The sequence below is a fragment of the Azolla caroliniana genome, unplaced genomic scaffold (assembly GCF_043228905.1).
Source record: "Azolla caroliniana isolate FFs.n. ecotype wild unplaced genomic scaffold, voAzoCaro1.0.p SCAF_193, whole genome shotgun sequence".
Classification (NCBI taxonomy): domain Eukaryota; kingdom Viridiplantae; phylum Streptophyta; class Polypodiopsida; order Salviniales; family Salviniaceae; genus Azolla; species Azolla caroliniana.
In genome coordinates, this window is record NW_028230628.1 from 1 (window position 1) to 18269 (window position 18269).

The 18269-nt window shown below is 40.1% G+C and overlaps 1 protein-coding gene across 2 annotated transcripts; it reads left to right on the forward strand.

The window, feature by feature from the left end:
* Window positions 1–7000: 7000 nt before the first annotated feature.
* Window positions 7001–17010, forward strand: LOC147848872 (transcription initiation factor IIF subunit alpha-like). 2 transcript variants are annotated; one of them, XM_087338002.1, is made up of 9 exons: window positions 7001–7204; window positions 11054–11209; window positions 11912–12057; window positions 13484–13866; window positions 13954–14069; window positions 14335–14475; window positions 14593–14826; window positions 15062–15295; window positions 16639–17010. In XM_087338002.1, the coding sequence occupies exons 1-9, from the start codon at window positions 7034–7036 to the stop codon at window positions 16726–16728; spliced, it is 1671 nt and encodes a 556-aa protein (XP_087194128.1). In that variant the 5' UTR covers window positions 7001–7033; the 3' UTR covers window positions 16729–17010. The 2 variants fall into 2 exon arrangements, with proteins under 2 accessions (XP_087194128.1, XP_087194127.1); XM_087338001.1 differs by having other exon boundaries at window positions 7004–7204; window positions 15065–15295.
* The last annotated feature ends 1259 nt before the right edge of the window (window positions 17011–18269 follow it).

An 18269-nucleotide genomic window follows, 5' to 3' on the forward strand; every position in this document is an offset into this window, starting at 1 on the left:
CATGCGATAATGTTGATTCCCAAAGGGAAGGTGAAGACCAATGTTGATTGTGTGATTGGTTGTACTGCCATCCTTTTCAACATTTAATAGGGACATTGAGCCAAACTAGGAATCCCACTTTATGGAAAATGGCATGATCCCCGATGTTGCTAACATGTGTAGGGGAAGTTGTTTTATTCGTGATATGAAAGCTAATACTGCTCGTGCACTAAATGATCTTCAAGTGTCACGCCCTTGAAGTTGTATAATGGCTTCTTGTGTCAGCATACCTTTGGGTGATAGGATTCTAACTCTCGAGATTTCCTTGGAGGAAGGCATTCATTGTGCTCATCTAATGGAGGTTGCATTCCCTTCACCACGGTGAGTGCTAACACTATCCAAATGATCATCAACTCTTCCCCATAAGAGCAAAGATAATATTGTATTCGACATCATGGGTTTGAGCATAAGCCCTTAGAACAATGAGGGAAACTTTTTACCGGTTCACAGTGCCACTAGAGTTGTATACTTCACTTTGTAGACATGTTGACGACCAATAGGCTTTGTGCGTGGTAAAGACAAAACAAGGTCCTGTGCTTTGTTGCGTAGTGATCTTGCATCTCTTTATCTATTGCCTTCACCCATTGAGGATCTTGGACCGCTTGCACCAAGTTATTCGTCTACTGCAACCTTCATTATGAAGGCATGGCGGTGTGGTTGTTATAGACGAGTTGTGTCACCGATTGCTTTTGTGCTTTTCACAAGTCTTTCGTCACGCTAAATATCCTTACAATAGACATACCTAAATTGTCATCAATTTAAAGGATCGAGCATTGTAGTTGCTTTTGTGCCTTTCACAAGTCTTTCTTAAATTTACACATAGACATAGACATAGACATAGAATAGACATAGACATAGACATACACGTACACGTACACGTACACGTACACATACACGTACACATACACATACACATACACAGACACAGACACATACACATATACAGATACACATACACGTACACATACACATACACATACACATACACATACACATACACATACACATACACATACACATACACATACACATACACATACACATACACATACACATACACATACACATACACATACACATACATATACACGTAGAGATACACGTACACAACGTACACGTACACATATACAGATACACGTACACATACACATACACAACGTACACGTACACGTACACGTACAGATACATGTACACATACGCATAGGCATACACATACGGATACACATACGCAGACTGGACAAAATACATACACTCGACTCCCTCCATCAATCGATCGTATTTCTTCTCCTGTCGTGTAGCAGATCGGCAGAACAGGGGGCCTCTTTTCTTCGCTCTCCCTCTCTCTCTCTCTCTCTCTCTTTTTCCGCTGCAATTCTCTCTCTCTCTCTCTCTCTTGCTGACCGTTACGTGGCCGTCATCTGCTGACCGTTACGTGGCCGTCATCTGCTGCCGCCGTCGTCTGCAGCCGCGTCGCCTGCTGCTGCCGACGACGCCGCCTGCTGTCGCTGCTGCTGCTGACGCCGCCGCCGTCGCCTGCTGCCGTCGTCGCCGTCGTCTGTCGACGGTCGTTGTCGTCTGCTGCCGCCGTCTGCCGTCTGCCGTCTGCCGACTGTCGCCTGCTGCTGCCTCCGTTTTCTGCCGCTGACGTCTGCAGACTGCCGCCGTCGTCTGTCGTCTGCAACTGCTGTCTGCTGCCGTCGTCGTCTGCAACCGCTGTCAGCCGCCGTCTGCTGCCGCTGCCGACTGTCGCCGTCCGCCGTCGTCTGACGTTTAACGTCTGCCGCCGTCGCCGTCGTCTGACGTCTAACGTTTGCCGCCGTCGCCGTCGTCGTCGGTTCTTGGCCATCGTCGTCACCCGTCGCTGTTGTGGGAAATCGGTGCCCTTGTCGCCGTCGTTGTTGTCATCGGTGTCGACCGTCGCTATCACCTACACCTCTTACGGCGTCGTGACGAGAGAGTACAAATGTGCTTCGACACTTGTACCTAGCGCGCAAGACATCGATGCTCGGCTAAGTTTTTTCTGCCCTTTTTGACTTTTTTCTTTCGTTTATTCTTTGAATTACAACATGACTTCTCGACGAAACCATAAGGAAACACACGACGAAATGATAAGTAAGGAAGAATTTTTAGATGTCCTTAACCGGTTAGTAAAATTTGAAAAATGGGCGAAAGAAATTGAAGCTGAAAAACAAAAAGATAAGGAAGAAAAAGAACTACTTTTTGCGGAAATAGCGAAACTTAAGGTAGACAATGTGAACCTCCGAAAACAAGTTAAGGACCTCGAGATATCTAGGGAAGATGGTGAAATATCTTCCCTAGAGGATATTAAGGACGAGATAAAAAAGGTTAAAGAAGAGGTTAAAAGTGATATGGAATTAGCTAAAACTGGGTGGGTTGATGTAGTAAAACGTAATATTAAAAAAGAACTAAAGGATGAAAACATTGTAAACACCACCCTCGAGGAAGAAAAAATGCGTCAAGCTCGACGCCTAAATGTACGAGTTACTGGGCTCAAGGAAGGGGCATCTCCGGATGAAGATGCACAAACATTAGGGAAAATGTTAGGGTACGAAGCCCTACCAATCACTAAAACCTGGAGGGTAGGGCGTGACACAACTAGGAAAACTCAGAATCTAGAATCGCCTTTTTTAAAAAGAGACCAATTCTTCGAGGCTTGGGCGGGGAGCCTATCTACCTCGATGAAGACTTGACCAAGATGCAAATTGAGCATCGTAAAACTTGTATGCCGCGAGTCATACAAGCTCGTAAAGAGGGGCATCGTGCTTTCTACCGGGACGGACGTGTCATAATAAATGATCGTGCCGCCAATTGACGGCGTGTGGCCCATGTGACAGATAATAAACTTAGGATCACTTTATGGAACTGTAACGGCGCACTTTGGACACATCCTGGCCGTCTAGAGGAGATTTTGAAAGTGTCTGATATACTTTTTGTAGTAGAAACACATCAAAGCCCAAATCGAGGACTGCCACGAGTTGACGGTTTTCGTTGGGAATCTGTCTTTAGACAAACCTCACGTCGACACACTACTAGAGGGTCTGGGGGGGTTGCGATATTATTTCGGAAAGAGATAAATAATAGGATAGAAATACTAAAGTCAGACCCAGAAGCCCATTTTATGTGGGTGAAAGTCCTCACTAGTAAGGATCAGGTGATATTTATCGCAATTTGTTACTTCCCCCCGAAAGGGTCCCGCTACAATATGGCTGGAGAGGCGAGTATAGTTGATGAAGGAACGCCACATGGGCCTTCTCCATACGAACCTTTGTCGGATGACATAATCCGATATTCTTCTCAAGGGGAAGTCTTCCTGGTAGGAGATTTCAATGCGAGAACCCAGTCCCGACAATGCACAATATTTCAGATGGATAGAAACCTAGAAATGGTGAATGTCGACCCTTTAGCCTTAGGCATAACATGTACATCGAAGGATCAAGGTGCGGATGCCACAAGCTTTGGCCATCATCTGCTTGAACTTGGAAGCCGACACCAGATGATCATATATAATGGCTTAGCCAAGTGGCCGGGCTCGGAAGAGCTCACATGTTTCCCACATGGAGGAGGGGAAAGCACCGTTGATTATCTAATAGGACGCCCTGAAGCTACCCACATGGTTAGCTCCTTCCGGGTGGCCCCATGCCCCATTGGGGCAGACCATACCTTCCTATACTTTGAGCTAAAATGTGACACCTCCCACACCACCAACTCTAGTAAACCAACCCATCACACTATAATACATTTCACGCATGAGCTCGCGGACATCTACTCTCGACATGTTCAAGCCCATCTTTCCTCGTTTGATTCTTCCTTGCCTTTAGAGAACCTCACTACAGAACTCACACACATCCTTCACTTAGCCGCCACTAGTAGCTTCCCATACACGAAAGACTCCAATCATAGTAGAATAGGGTCTATGCCACAAAACAAGTGGTATGACGAGGATTGTAGAGAGTTGTATAGACAACTTAAAGTATCGCGACTCAGTGGTACTATCTCCTTAGTACAGGCTCGCAAAGAGATGCGCAAGATGACACGTCGTAAAAGACGAGCTTGGGAAGCATCTCAATATTGGGAACTCTACCATATGCTCATGAGTAGGGATTGTGCCCTTGCATGGAAGAGACTACGGGAACCGAGACCACAAACACCCATCGAGGATCCCAATATTTGGCACACATATACCGAGAGACTCTACCATGTCCCGAACCAACCACCCATTCCAATGCCCTCCACACCTCGACCTACCATGGGGACACTTTTCACGACCTCTAGGGTCACGAAGGTCATAAAAAAATTACAACATAGGAAATCCATGGACCACACAGGATTGCGAGCCGAGCACATCATATATGCTCGAGAGTGCCTAGCTCCCCTTCTCACTCTAATCTTCAACCGCGCCCTCACCGAGGGTTTTCCACCACAATGGGCCATGAACACTGTGGCCCCTATACATAAAGGAGGGGACCCAATGGACCCAAATACATATAGGACCATTATGATAGGTCATACGCTTGCTAAACTATATGGTGCAGTAATGGAAGCGGAGCTCAGTGATTATATGGAAACATTAAGTCTTCGAGCACCTGAGCAGGCTGGCTTTAGACGAGCCTTCTCCACTATTGACCACATCTTCACACTTAGGTGCTTAATTGACCAAACAAAGGCTCGTAAGAAGAAACTATATTGTTGCTTTGTGGACTTTCGCAAAGCCTTTGATACAGTACCTAGGGAGAGGTTGTTTGATAGACTTAAGAGCTTGGAGATACCAAATGACATGATTTGGGCCATTTATGCCCTATATGAGCAAGTCTATGGGCGCGTAAGATGCCCAGGTGGCCTATCCGATTGTTTCACTAGCACCATTGGTGTAAAACAGGGTTGCCCCCTATCACCGACTCTTTTTGGGATCTACATTGATGAGATCACTGATTTTATTGCTCGTAAGGGAGGCAAAGGAGTGGCTATTGGGGATACGCAAGTTAGTCTCTTACTCTACGCAGACGACATTGTCTTGCTCTCGGAGTCGGAACACGACCTACAAAAGCATCTTAATGCCCTAGATGACTTTTGTACACAACGAGGACTGGTAATGAATCTAGCGAAAACTAAAGTCCTTATCTTTCATACATCGCCCAGAGTTAGGAGTAAATGTCACCTCATCCTCTCTCATAAATTAGTTGAGGTGGTGGGATCTTATGTATACTTGGGAGTCACTTTTAGTGCTCGCTCAGGTAAATTCTCGATGACCCAGGCAGCCAAAGATAGGCTAACGAGAGGATATGCATCCCTCTCACTCTTAGAGAGACAATGCCACCAAGCATACTTTCAAGAGCCACGGACTAAGGGATGGCTTTTCGACTCATTAGTGACCCCGTCCCTCATGTATGCATCAGTAGTATGGGCTCCAGGTCTACCATCTTTCATGTGGACGCAATTGGAGAGACCTTTAGTGGTGATGTTATCACGTCAACTCCGAAGCAAATCGACAGTACCACATGACATTATTAGAGCGGAGTTTAGCCTACCCCCGATGTTAGTAGAAGCACTCTTTCAAGTGGTAGCTTTTATTCATCGGATACATAGTCAACCACAAGATAGGATATCCCGTCGAGCCTTTGAGGCATCCCGATCCTTACATGTGTCTGGAGACACCAACTCTTGGTATAGCATTGTGGTGAGTTGGTTATTTGCAAATGGCATAGACATTAATAACCTACCTCCCCTTAAGTACAACCATGGGACTGATCAAACTTTAATCTCTCGTGAAGATCGTAATAAAGTGATACGCCAAGAAATATGGCAAATCTACACTCGATACAAATGGATCACCCCACGAGAGCCACTCCCATCTAAAATGGTGTACTATAAGGAACACTTCTTGCACTTCTCTAAGTTAGGGTTTATTACACGACCAAGATACCTAGATACTTTCTTATCAAATGCACTAAGGGTGGCCATTGGACGACTTAGGATATCATCTCACCAACTTGAGATTGAGAATGGTCGAGCTAATAGAGTCCCTAGAGAGGAAAGGCTATGTAGGTTATGCCACATAGAGATAGAGGATGAGTATCACTTCACATGCAAGTGCCCAACTTATGCCGAGATACGGGCGGAATACCAAGACATACTAGGACCCTCTCCCACCCTCTCCAAACTATTAGATACCCCGAGTGTAAAGAGACTAGGTAGGTATATCTTAGAGCTAAAACAACATAGGGAGGATAAATTACAAAGTGTTAATCATAACCCTTTTACTACTCATCAACATGTACCTAGTGTAATTTTTCAGGAACATGGGGAGACGATGAATGTGGATACACTTATGCCGCTCGGCCTCTCCCTTGAGGAAGCAGAAATACAAAGAGCAACCAAACGTCCTCGGATGTTGGGCTTCAACACAAGTCAATGTGGAGTAGAAAAGATTAAGAAGATAAGGGAACGTGAGCTACGTCGACTCGAAGCTATGGTTGGGGTACCTCTTACATGGGGACCACGGGCCACATCCACATCATGGCAACCCTTTGACCCCCCGCTTCTCTTCGAGAGACTTGGATGGAAATGAAATTAGGCCTAGTATAGAATCATTCTCATTGTAGAACATGTTTTTTTTATATAGAACATGTTTGTTGTTTTCTTAGAACTATTTAGCTTAAACTCTATTTTATCTTATTTTTATTTTTACTTTCGATGAATGGGTAAATATCCCATTTTTGTTGTACACCATTTGTCTCATGGGCCAATTTTGGCCTTAGAAGACGTTAATATATCTTTCTTTCTTTCTTTCTTTCTTTCTTTCTCCTCCTCCTCACCACTGCTGCAGACACATACAGCAACAAATCGACTCCCTCCCTCCATCGATCGATCAATATTTCTGTCCCTGTCGTGGAGCAGATCGGCAGTACTAGGCTTCTTTTTGATTCCCTCTGCTCGTCTTCGTCCTCCTTCTAATCCCCCCCCCCCTCTGCTGCGAATGACGACAGAGCTGGTCCTGAAATCCTCGTGCTGTTCGTGCGGCGTTACATCAGACCTTTATGGTAGCTCGTGTAGGCACCTCACACTATGCCCCGCCTGCGGCAAGACCATGATCGAGAACGCCTCCCCGTGCCACGACTGTGGCGTCCCTCTCTCCGGGTTAATCCGAGTTAGTCTACTTTTCTTGGGAAAAACCTTAAATTTTATTTAAATTCATTAATTTTCTCTCGTTGTTGGATTTCTTGCTTTGTATGAAAGCAGACACCTTATGGACTGGTTTAGGCTTGCTTATTTATTTATGCATTATTCTCATATTTTTTTTCATTTTGTTACATTTCATGCCTAAAACATCAAGATTTGGCGACCAAGACGTTACTTGGTATGAGAATCAGTTTCTCTCTTGTTGTGCTGTATTACTCAATTTGTTAATGCCCTCAAGGTAGCCCTGGGATTGCCCTTGATTGTTAGTTTTTTTCAGACTATTCTGAAAGTCAAGTTAAACTATTGGAGATGTCTCTGTTAGTGCTAAACACGTGATTGTTAATGTGTCAAGGTATTTTGTTGTAATTTTGGCCTACTCTCTCTAAATACAAGGGTTAAGCATAAAGACTCGGATATCATGGTTTTCACAGAGTGCAGGTTGTGCTATGATTTGATTATTAATGTCTTGAGGTGTAGTCTTGCAAAATTCACTTGGTTTTTAACTTCCCCTTCTCTCTGAACACATTGGTGAGAGCTAGAGCATAGCTTAAAACTTAGTAAAGGTATCATGGGTTGTCATAACTCTTGATTGCTAATGTCTCAATATGTCACCTGGCAAAAACATTTGAGTGTTTGTTTCAGCCTACTTTAATATAAATACACTCGATAAACCTAGGGATTTGGCTATCACAGGGCAAAACCTACTGAAAGTATCCCGGGCTGTGTGAACATTGGGTTGTCAGTTTTGGCCTACTCTTCCTATCGATAAACCTAAATTAGTGGTTCACTGATTAAAACCCATTGAAGCTATCCCATTCGTGCTGATATTTTTATGTAGCTTTGCCAACTACATTTGATGGTTAATTTTGGCATCCCCTCTGAATTCATTTGGGAAACCCAAAAATTAGGAGTCTATAGGTTAAAAATAACTGAGGTATCATGGGAGTAGCCTTGTGAGTACACTTGATAAGTTTGGCCTACTATTTGAGCACACTGAGAAAACCTAAAAATAAAATTTTTTACTGTCTCAAAGTCTATTCTTACTGGATATGTAGCCAATGGTCGGAAGCTATGGTATCTGATGTGACTTGTATTGGAGCTTAAGAAAATCACAAGAAGTTAGACTTGTTTGCTAATTTCTCCAGGTGTAACGTTACCTGAAGAAGTTTGATAGGGGCATTGTCAATGTGTATAGCCTCCCAAAATTCTATTCTACATTTTACTAAAAGACGAGAAAATTTGGTGTCAGTGCCTTTAATTGTACAGGGTAATTTTGCCTCAGTTTCCATTGTCATTGGAAAGAGGCAATGATTAGGTGTTCACATTTTAAAACTACTAAAGAATGCAGAGAAAATTGCTCATGGCATTGGAACACACTCTCCAGAATACTTGGGTTAAAGTAACAGTCTTACAATCCCTCAAGCTGAGTAGTATTTAATCTCTTCCCCTTCTTGGAGGTTGATATGAAAGTGGGCTTTTTGTAACTAACAAGTACTTATATTTAACTCCCGAGATTGTTATGCAAATTAAATGTGAAAAAGAGTTAGAACAAGCTATCTTATAGTTATGATTATAAAATCAAATATATTATGCTCACAACTTCTGGAATCGGCATATTTCTCCCCCCATGACATAAGTTGCAGTTACATTGATCTTAGGCATGTAGTGTCTAGATTCATGGTTGAACCCCACTCTCTAGAGTGCTCGGGTTAAAGCAACAGTATTATGATGCCTCAAGCTGAGTGGTAGATAATCTTGTCCCCTTGTTGGACGGTAAGAAGGTGGGCTTATTTATGCAAATTGTTTATCACAAGTACTTATAGTACACTTTGGATAGTACTATGCAGATTTCATTTGAAAAAGTGTTAGTACAAACTGTATTATAATTATGATTATTGAAACAAATAGGTCATGCTGAAGACTTCTGGAATTGTTACATATTTCTCCCCCTTATGAAATAGATTGTAGTTCTATTGTGTTTAGGCAGGTAGTGTCTAGATTCTACACCAAAAGCACCCTTGAAGTTTCTGAATGCATAGAGATGAAGCTCTATCCTCCTTCAAGGCTACAATGTTGTGGCATTAAATGCCATGCCGCTTTGATATTTCTGAATTCAAAGAGATCAATCTCTTGGCTGGTTCAAAACTACAATCTTGTGGCAACAAATGCCTCACCCCCTTGAAATTTCTGAAGGCAAAGAGATGAAGGTCTAGGCTGCTTCAAAGCTATAATGTTAGGCAGATCTTAAACACCATCGGCATCCCATACCACTGAATGTTACCTAAGATCATACATTGGATGAAAAATTCACAGCGGTATTGTTAAGAAGAGCCTTGCCACACCACTAGTGTCTCGCCGCATTATGATAGATATATTTGTCTCCTCCCAATGAGGTTAGCTACGCCTCATTTTATGCTTGCACCTTAGGTCCTTGGGTCACCACATGTACTTTCCATGCATCATTACCTTATGTGAATTGCCTTGACTTTTAATATACCTTTAGAACCATTAGAAATTTGTCCCTAAATAATGTATTAAGGTTCTGCATGTAACACAAATTGAGCTCAGAGTTAGGGATATAGGAATTAAAAACATGTGCCATTCAATAAATAAGTATAGAAAACCAATTCCATCGCTGCTATACAGATATGTTCTGTTTAATCCTTAACATGATTTGGCACGTAAAGTCTCATCCACATCGAACAAGGAATTTGTATTTTATCTGCACAACTCTGTTTACCTGTCTAGAGATTGTTGTGCTTCAATATGAGGGCCTTTTAATATGGTCTATCAACTCATAAATGAGAAACTTAAGGAGTCCATCCCATGCAAATCACTCAGAAGAGGCCGGAGTCTGCACAAAAGATTTTCTAACTATTACAAGACCCTTGATTGTTAGAAATATGTGGTTCTAAGGTCATGATAAATAGGATCCTTACAATGACATCCAACCCATGGAATGAAATGCCTAGGTACCATTAGCCACCATTTAAACGAGGCATTCGATGAAGGTATCGGTTTTAATAATGGTAAAAAACATGCCACACTAAATGGAAAGCCTATTTACAGCTTTTGTAATCTTTGCCCACATTGCATTCACAAATGAATGTTTGCACTTGTGAAGACTGTGGACCGAAAGTAGAAAATGGTGTCATGTGAGCAGAAAGTTATGACTCAAGCTTGAGCTGGAGTTGGTAGTCCTTTGTCAACCACAATGGAACTTTGGTGGCAAGATAATAAGGACATGCTCAGCTGGCTATTTAAAATTAAAACTGGGCTGACGATCAGTATGAACTGATAGTAAGTGGTTGTGGAGTCGTCAAAATTGGTTGCATAACTATCATGGTGGAAGCAACATGATTGTAACAGCTTTGGGAACTCTTTGGAATATGTTAGCAACATTTGGTCTACAAGTTGCAACAATTTGTAAACGGTTGCTTCATAAGAGATATTTTGCAGTAATCCGACACACGAATGTTCCAGATCAAATTATGATGGAGATAATACATTGCTTATTTGACACACAAGGGTATAATTTAACTGAATCCCCCTTCTTGGTTACTTCTGCAGATTAGATAGTTGAGCTTTAGCTTCTCTTAATAATAGAAAAGTTTTCTTTCTTTAATTAAGTGTCACTCTTTCATGGCTCTCCAAATCCTCTTGGGAGAGAACCCATAAGGGTATGGATAGATTGTACTACGAGTAGTATTGTCTCTCTTGCGAAGCTTCAAAAAGTCTGGAGTCATCTTCTACAGAACAATGTATTTCATATGATATCTATATCTAACTCTTATGATTCATGTCACTCTTTCTCCAGGAGTTCAATGTAAAGGCTCATCCAGTCAGCAAGCCACATTTTGTGGGTAGATTTTTACAAGGTCTTCCATCATTATCAAGAAAGAAGAGTGGTGATCCAAAGTGGACCATGCAAAGAGAGGGTCTGCAAGGTCGCCAACTTACTGATGCTCTTCGGGTATTTTTCTTTTTTATGTTGCTTGTACCGTTTATGTATCAATTGTATGTCAGAATAAGTTAATAATGAATGGTTTGGAATACAATATTTTCGAAGAATCATTTAGAGAAGAGGATGCAAAAAATTATATTGGCATGCACATAGTTTGACAATATTTTAGGTCATACTACAGATTTCACCTATGGTAAGGATAGATCTTTGTTAGCAATTCAGTGAATATTTTTCTTCATGCTGCCTGGAGTAATTTTATAATCGTACATACCACACTGAATTGAACATAGGTGCTCTTTTCCATGAGATTGCTGCTTTGATTCGTTGTGTCTGTATGTCAATTGTCTATGTGCTTGGATATTTGGATATTTGATTATTCATTTCATTCTTGAAAACAGATATGAAAAATAAAAAAATGGATTTAAGGCCCACGCTTATTGTAACGATACCTGAATATAGGAGAAATATAAGGCAAAACCATGGCTCTTGGAAGACGACCAAGTAATTTTATAATCGTACATACCACACTGAATTGAACATAGGTGCTCTTTTCCATGAGATTGCTGCTTTGATTTGTTGTGTCTGTATGTCAATTGTCTATGTGCTTGGATATTTGGATTTTTAATTATTCATTTCATTCTTGAAAACAGATATGAAAAATAAAAAAATGGATTTAAGGCCCACGCTTATTGTAACGATACCTGAATATAGGAGAAATATAAGGCAAAACCATGGCTCTTGGAAGACGACCAAGGACATCAGTCATTTCAAGGGGTACTAGAGGGTGGACAACAAGCTTCTTATTACCTTTTAATGATGCATGGAAAAGACTTTCTGGCTATGCCTGCAGGTTCTTGGTATGAGTTCATCACTTTTTTAAGATCTATTTTACATAGTTGCCATCTGCATAGAAATGTTCCTCACTTACATGATCCTATATGTGAATAATATACAGAGGTATTTTAAGGAATCAAATATGGATGCATAACAGGAAAATTGACGTCTCGTAAAAGTCCAAAATGACCCACAAGGCTGAGCATGAGAAAGAAAAAAAGTAATAGTATTGTCTACAAAAGGCTAAACTGACTTATGAGACCAGAACGTTCTTAGAAATGTTTTAGCACACACATGATTGTATCTAGTCATAAATATGATAGATTGTCTGTAAACAAGTTAAAAGCTAAACTTGAGGTGTCCTCAGTATCCCTTATTTGTTATTTTATTTCAGAGGGTTTACATTAGTGTCGTCTATGGCTTCTATGGCAGGCTTTTTGAGATTGTAAGTGTGGGGAATAGGTTCTCAAGGTATTGCCTGTTTCCTCTATTTAAGGTGACTCCTCTAAGGTGTGTTCTATTGTTTGTTGAGGGTCAGAAGTTATGTGATGATGAATATAGGTGTTGAAAATCTACTTCCTAAATTGCAGCACTTTATTGTTAACATAGTCCATTGAATCTTAATGTTTGGGATATCTTTGATGCTTAAATTTATAGATTGTTTTTTTTCATTGTTTATTGTATCATATGATTCAAATAGGGCTTTTGATGGTTCAAAATTACACCTATTCTCAAAATTGTAACATTTTATTGTCATTGTGGTCTACTGAACCTAATGTTTGGGATATCTTTAATGCTTAAATTTAGTGATTGTTTTTTTCCCACTGTATGTATCATATTGTAAATACACCATCCTGGTACACCACTACACCACATATATGGTGTTGTATGACTTAACAAACTAGGTGCCCATTCACATCCATAGTTCTCCTCTGTTTCAAGCACTTGACCAGAGCGAAGCTTGGCAGCCCAGAGATGGTCCAACTAGAATTGACTTTCAATATGCGGAATTGCATTCAATTGTAAAGTTTAACCCTATAATGTCGCTTCATGTTAGGTACTCATACCAATGTTAGATCCCTCTGCTCTTCCACAACTCCTTCCTTCACATTTTCCCACTACATCATACTCTTTGCCCCTTCAAATCACTTTCTCTAGGGCCTAGGATGTCTACCTTTCCAAAACTTCAAATTTCTATTGAATAATAGGATAAATATCTATCCCAAACCAACAAAGAGAGCAATGGTAAAAATCTCCGTAGATCTGTTCAGGTGTAAATGTAAATTAACTCTTGGGGGTTTAATAACATCCATCCCAGTAATAGCAACTTTTAAGGAGTTTTTTGGTTCACATCCCTTATCACAATTTCTAGACCAAACCAATCCACAATCAAAACTAGTTCATAGAAGGAGAACTTGCCTATTTCTAAAAGAGGAAAATCATTTGCAGGTATAATTTTCATAAAGTAGCGAATTACAAGCAACTTACACTAGAGGAAGCCGAAGAGCAAATGAAGAATCGACGTAAAACTGCAGATGGATATCAGCGTTGGCTGATGAAAGCTGCAAACACTGGTGCGGCTGCTTTCGGTGAAATTGAAAAAGGAAGTGGTGGTGGTGGTGGTAGTGGTGGAGGTGGGGGTCGTGGTGGTTTCCGCAGAAGGGCTGATGATGAAGACGAGGCTGCTTTCTCTGATAAAGGAGAGGAAGATGCTGATGATGAGGAGGATAGAAAGAATAGGCTTGGCATGAACAAAAAAGGAGGTGATGAAGATGGAGAAGAGCCTGCTAAAAGGGATGACTTTGAATTCGATGATGAGGATGCAGAAAAAGGTATTTGGTCTTAGGGTTATTTGAGAGTATAGTTTCTATAAATTGATTATGATTGCCGTCTATATTGTTCCTGGCAATTTATTGCAGGTGATGATTGGGAACATGAAGAAACTTTTACTGATGATGATGAAGCAGTTGGTAATGACCCAGAAGAGAGAGAGGATCAAGCTCCTGAGCTTCCTGCTCCACCTGAAATCAAAGAGGTGGCCATTAATAGTATCAATATACTCCATTTTTTAATATTTGCGTTCACAATGAGGCTACACCATCTAACATCTTATTTACAATATTGTGGTTTCTACGCTCTTAACTTGTGTTCATGAAATTGGGTTAGTCCAATAATATGTGAATCTGTTCTAAAACATCATAATTTTTGCAGCTACAAAATATTTCTATTTTTCCTGAAATGAATTTTGAAGCTTCTTACATGTATATCCATGCTATCTAACAACTGTATTTCCATGACAGGAAGAAGAAGACGCAGAAGGAGAACAGGAAGATGGGCAGCAAGATAAGGGTGGTTTAAGTGAATCAGGGTTAGAGTTAAAGAAGCTGCTTGGAAAATCTGCTGGTTTAGATGAATCAGATGAGGAGTCCTCAGATGAAGATGTAAGTAGTAATTATATGGAAGCTATAAACAATGACAAATATATCTTTCTGACGAGCATTATTTATTATGTAGACTGTTATCAGCAAAATGCTGATTCTTTCTATGAGTATTTTTAGATTGATATGGACAATGAGGACAACGTATCTCCTGTTCTTGCTCCGAAACGAAAAGAAGTACCTAAGGAAGAATCCATGGAAACTACACCTGTAAAAGCTGCCGCTGTAGCAGCAGGACGCACAACCCCAGCATCTAGTGTGGCACCCAAAGGCAAAAGGAAGGCTGGTGCCGATGAATCAAAATCTGGTCCACCTGCAAGTTCTAAGAAAGTCAAAGCAGAAACTACACAAGAGGTTAAATGCTATAACTCTATCAGTATAAAAACACCAAAGTATCCCTAACCTTATGGATGTTGACTAGAGTACCCCCTAAGTCTCCAAACGTACCAAACTCCTGTTTTGTAATGCACAAATTTATTACTTCAGTGAACTATTCTGCTGATTCTTAAAACTTTTCAGGATATTCTGAACTTCTGGTAAAATGTCAATTGAAGACTTCATTCTAAGGATCCAGAATTTTTTTCTATAGCAGGATGCCAAGCTTTTGAAAAAAGAATCTTCTGTATCCACATTGTCATCAACATCAACAACCAAGGGAATTGTGTCACCTGCCAAAGGTGGAGGTGCAATGCAAACAAAAACTGGCTCCCAAGTGCTTGGAGGGGTCACTGAAGAAGATGTAAAGGCAGTGCTGAAGCAATCTGGACCTATTAAGAGTCACGACCTGGTCAACAAGTTCAAAAGTAGATTGATGACAGCTGAGGTTAGTTTTAAGGATAAAAAAGGCCTTAATATAGTTTCGTTTTTGTATGTTGTTGATGGTTACTGTGTAAATATTGTTGGGATGCATTCAGATCAGTGTTCTATGCTTGTGCATGGCTTCCTTTAGAGCCATATAAGATTTTGTATGTGTGTGCATATTTAAGATACCATTCATATTATCTTTTTCTTCCAAAGGTGACACTAACAAATTCTCTATTTTTAGTTAGAGAAAGAAAGAGAGAGATATATTAACATCTTTTAATAGGCCAAAATGGCCTATAAGACCAAACAAGAGATTACATCTTATCAGAACATTTAAGATTCTCAGATCAAAAAAATTGTAATTTTTGTTTTTGAAAGGTCTCTAGTCTAGGTTGATCCAGAATGTAAAGGTCTCTGAAGCAAGGGAAGCACCTGCAATAGCGGGAGATAATAGCCTTTATCTGTCAATGACAAAGGGTGAGATCGTGGTCCATGAGGCCAGGCCCTACATGCACGACAACTTGCTCTTGCCCGATCTATTGTAGCCACTTTGTTATGTCCTGGTTGGGAACCCATTTCTGTGGCCCTTGATTTGAGTGATGGGGCTAAAGAATGTTGTGATTGTCCTTTGTTGATGAGTTTGTGTAGCTGTACTGTTGTCCTTCAACAACTTTTCCATGTGTCTCCTGTGTTCTAGCAAGAAAAGACTAAGCATCTTTTGTCCTCATATTCCATTACCTTCCATATTGGGTCAAAGCCTTGGTTAAAGAGGCAATGGTATCTCCCTCTTATTTCATAAAAAACGCTACAGGATAAACATAGTGATGAAGTTCGCAGCTGCCCTATCACACTGTGCAGTGCATAGGATAGATGTATGTCCATATAAACGAGAAAGATACACTAAGGCTCCTAGAGCCCAAAATTGGCCTATGAGACAAATCATGATTACAAATATGGGTGAATTCATGTCATCCCTAAGAAAACAAGAATAAAATTTCTAGGTTTCCTAGAGCTATGATCAATATCTGAATGCATGTGGTGGAATGATTCTGAGATGTTCTACAAGCAAGAAGGAGAGATATCTTGTTCACGGATACATGGATTTTATCATGCAACTATTTAGGACTGCTCTTCTAAATTCTTTGGGCCTATTCCCATGAATATGTAAGGTTCATTCATGCATAAACCTTTCACATACGTATGGATTATCTCCATCTACATATTTGCTTACATTCCTTTAAACAAACCTTAGCATACAACAGCAACTGAGCTTTTCCCCAATATATGGGTGGCATATGGAATAGTTCGTTAGTTTTATGATGTAGTTATGAACAATTATGTAGTTTTGCGATGTATATGCAGGATAAAGCAGCTTTTGCTGGTGTGCTGAAGAATATATCAAGGATCCATAAAACAAATGCAGGGAACTTTATTGTACTACGGGAGAAATAAGCAGAGTAATAATTGTGCCTGAAATATGTATTTTCGACCCGGACCCAAATTGGAAAAGATTGCTGATCACTACTTGTTAAACAAAGCAAGTTGATTCTCATGCTAATACATTAATGGATCAGAGTATTTGTCAGGAGTTGAAAGAATGCTAACAATAGGTAAACCTAACAGTTCGTAAATGTAATGTCGATTTGGTTTTTTCTGAGGTAAAACATCTATATCACAACTTGGTCTCCGGCATCCCAATTTTTGGAATTATACATATAACATGGCTTTTATACATATCCTTGCATTCTGTTTTGACTATTTTTTATTTGCAATTTAACTAATCACTGAATATATGGAGCGACCACACAAAATATGGATTCTCTTTGGCTTCATTGTATAAGGCAACAATATCAGGCAAGTATAATAGAAGCTTACAATATCAGGCAACAAATATTTTCATGTTGATTGTGCTACAAAAAGCCAAATCATGCACCCCACACTTTTATTGATTGGCATAATATGTTGCCTGATGTATGAAAAGTTTTGTTCTATTCATTGAGAAATTATGATTCTGCATGAACTGATCCAGAACCAAACCCTCATAATTTTCTTGGTATGGGAACCTTGGCGAAAACTTGCATGGTATCAAATCACTGTGTGAGTCTGTAAAAGGTATATTATGTCTGTTTTATAAATGGTTATGCAAAATATAATGTCTATCGTAGTGTCGGCTGTGTTTTATTAAGCCCAAGATGGCTTAATTTACAGAATCTTAGCTTTAAACCTATCTCGTTTGGAAGTGATGGTACTTTGGTTAAGGGACATAATAGTTGCATCATGAAGATACCTGATTGTCAAATTCCTCTCAGTTGTCAGTGGACCTGTTGTACTGTTTGATTGATTGTTGTTGACGGATTGCTTTGAAAATAAAAGTAAGATTTTAACTGTGGGGGGTATACAGCTACTGTTCTCACCAAGGGCCCTGAAAGTGTGATATTGTGCTCTCAGTTAAAAAAGTAAATACATCACTACACTCACTGAAGGGAACGACATTAATTTCGTGATGCCAATTATTTAAAGATTGTGTTCCAATAATTAATGAATACTTAATTATTATATTTTATGGAATGCAAGGCTTGAACATGAAATATTTTATAAAATGTGGGTTTAAAGAATCTTTATTTTGTTTCGCCGCATCTCTCATATGAAGTATGGTGGCATGTTGAATTGAGTGGAAAGTGCTTTGTGAGTCTACCCACATAGGCAAACCAATAAGATACCCATAACATTTGGGATATAATACATATAAGAACATCCCTTAGTTTGTGAGAATGTGCTATAGCTTCATACTAATTATTTTATAGCTTATTGCGAATCTAGTAATTGTTCAAAAGGCTAGGTGTATTTTGTGGTCTTGCCCAAAATAAAATTGAATTATAGGTATTTCATCTTATGCCTACCTTGTAAGAACCATAGCATAAATTTGTCTTGAGTTTCCAATGTGCAATTGTAATGTTTCGACAATATCTCACATAATGCTCTCTTTTAGATGG

Bases quoted from the DNA above. Each gene is read 5' to 3' on its own strand.
- LOC147848872 (XM_087338002.1), top strand. From the start codon at position 7,034: ATGACGACAGAGCTGGTCCTGAAATCCTCGTGCTGTTCGTGCGGCGTT. The intron at 12,058-13,483 runs GTATGAGTTCAT...AATCATTTGCAG, and splicing joins GCTATGCCTGCAGGTTCTTG to GTATAATTTTCATAAAGTAG. The intron at 14,476-14,592 runs GTAAGTAGTAAT...GAGTATTTTTAG, and splicing joins AGGAGTCCTCAGATGAAGAT to ATTGATATGGACAATGAGGA.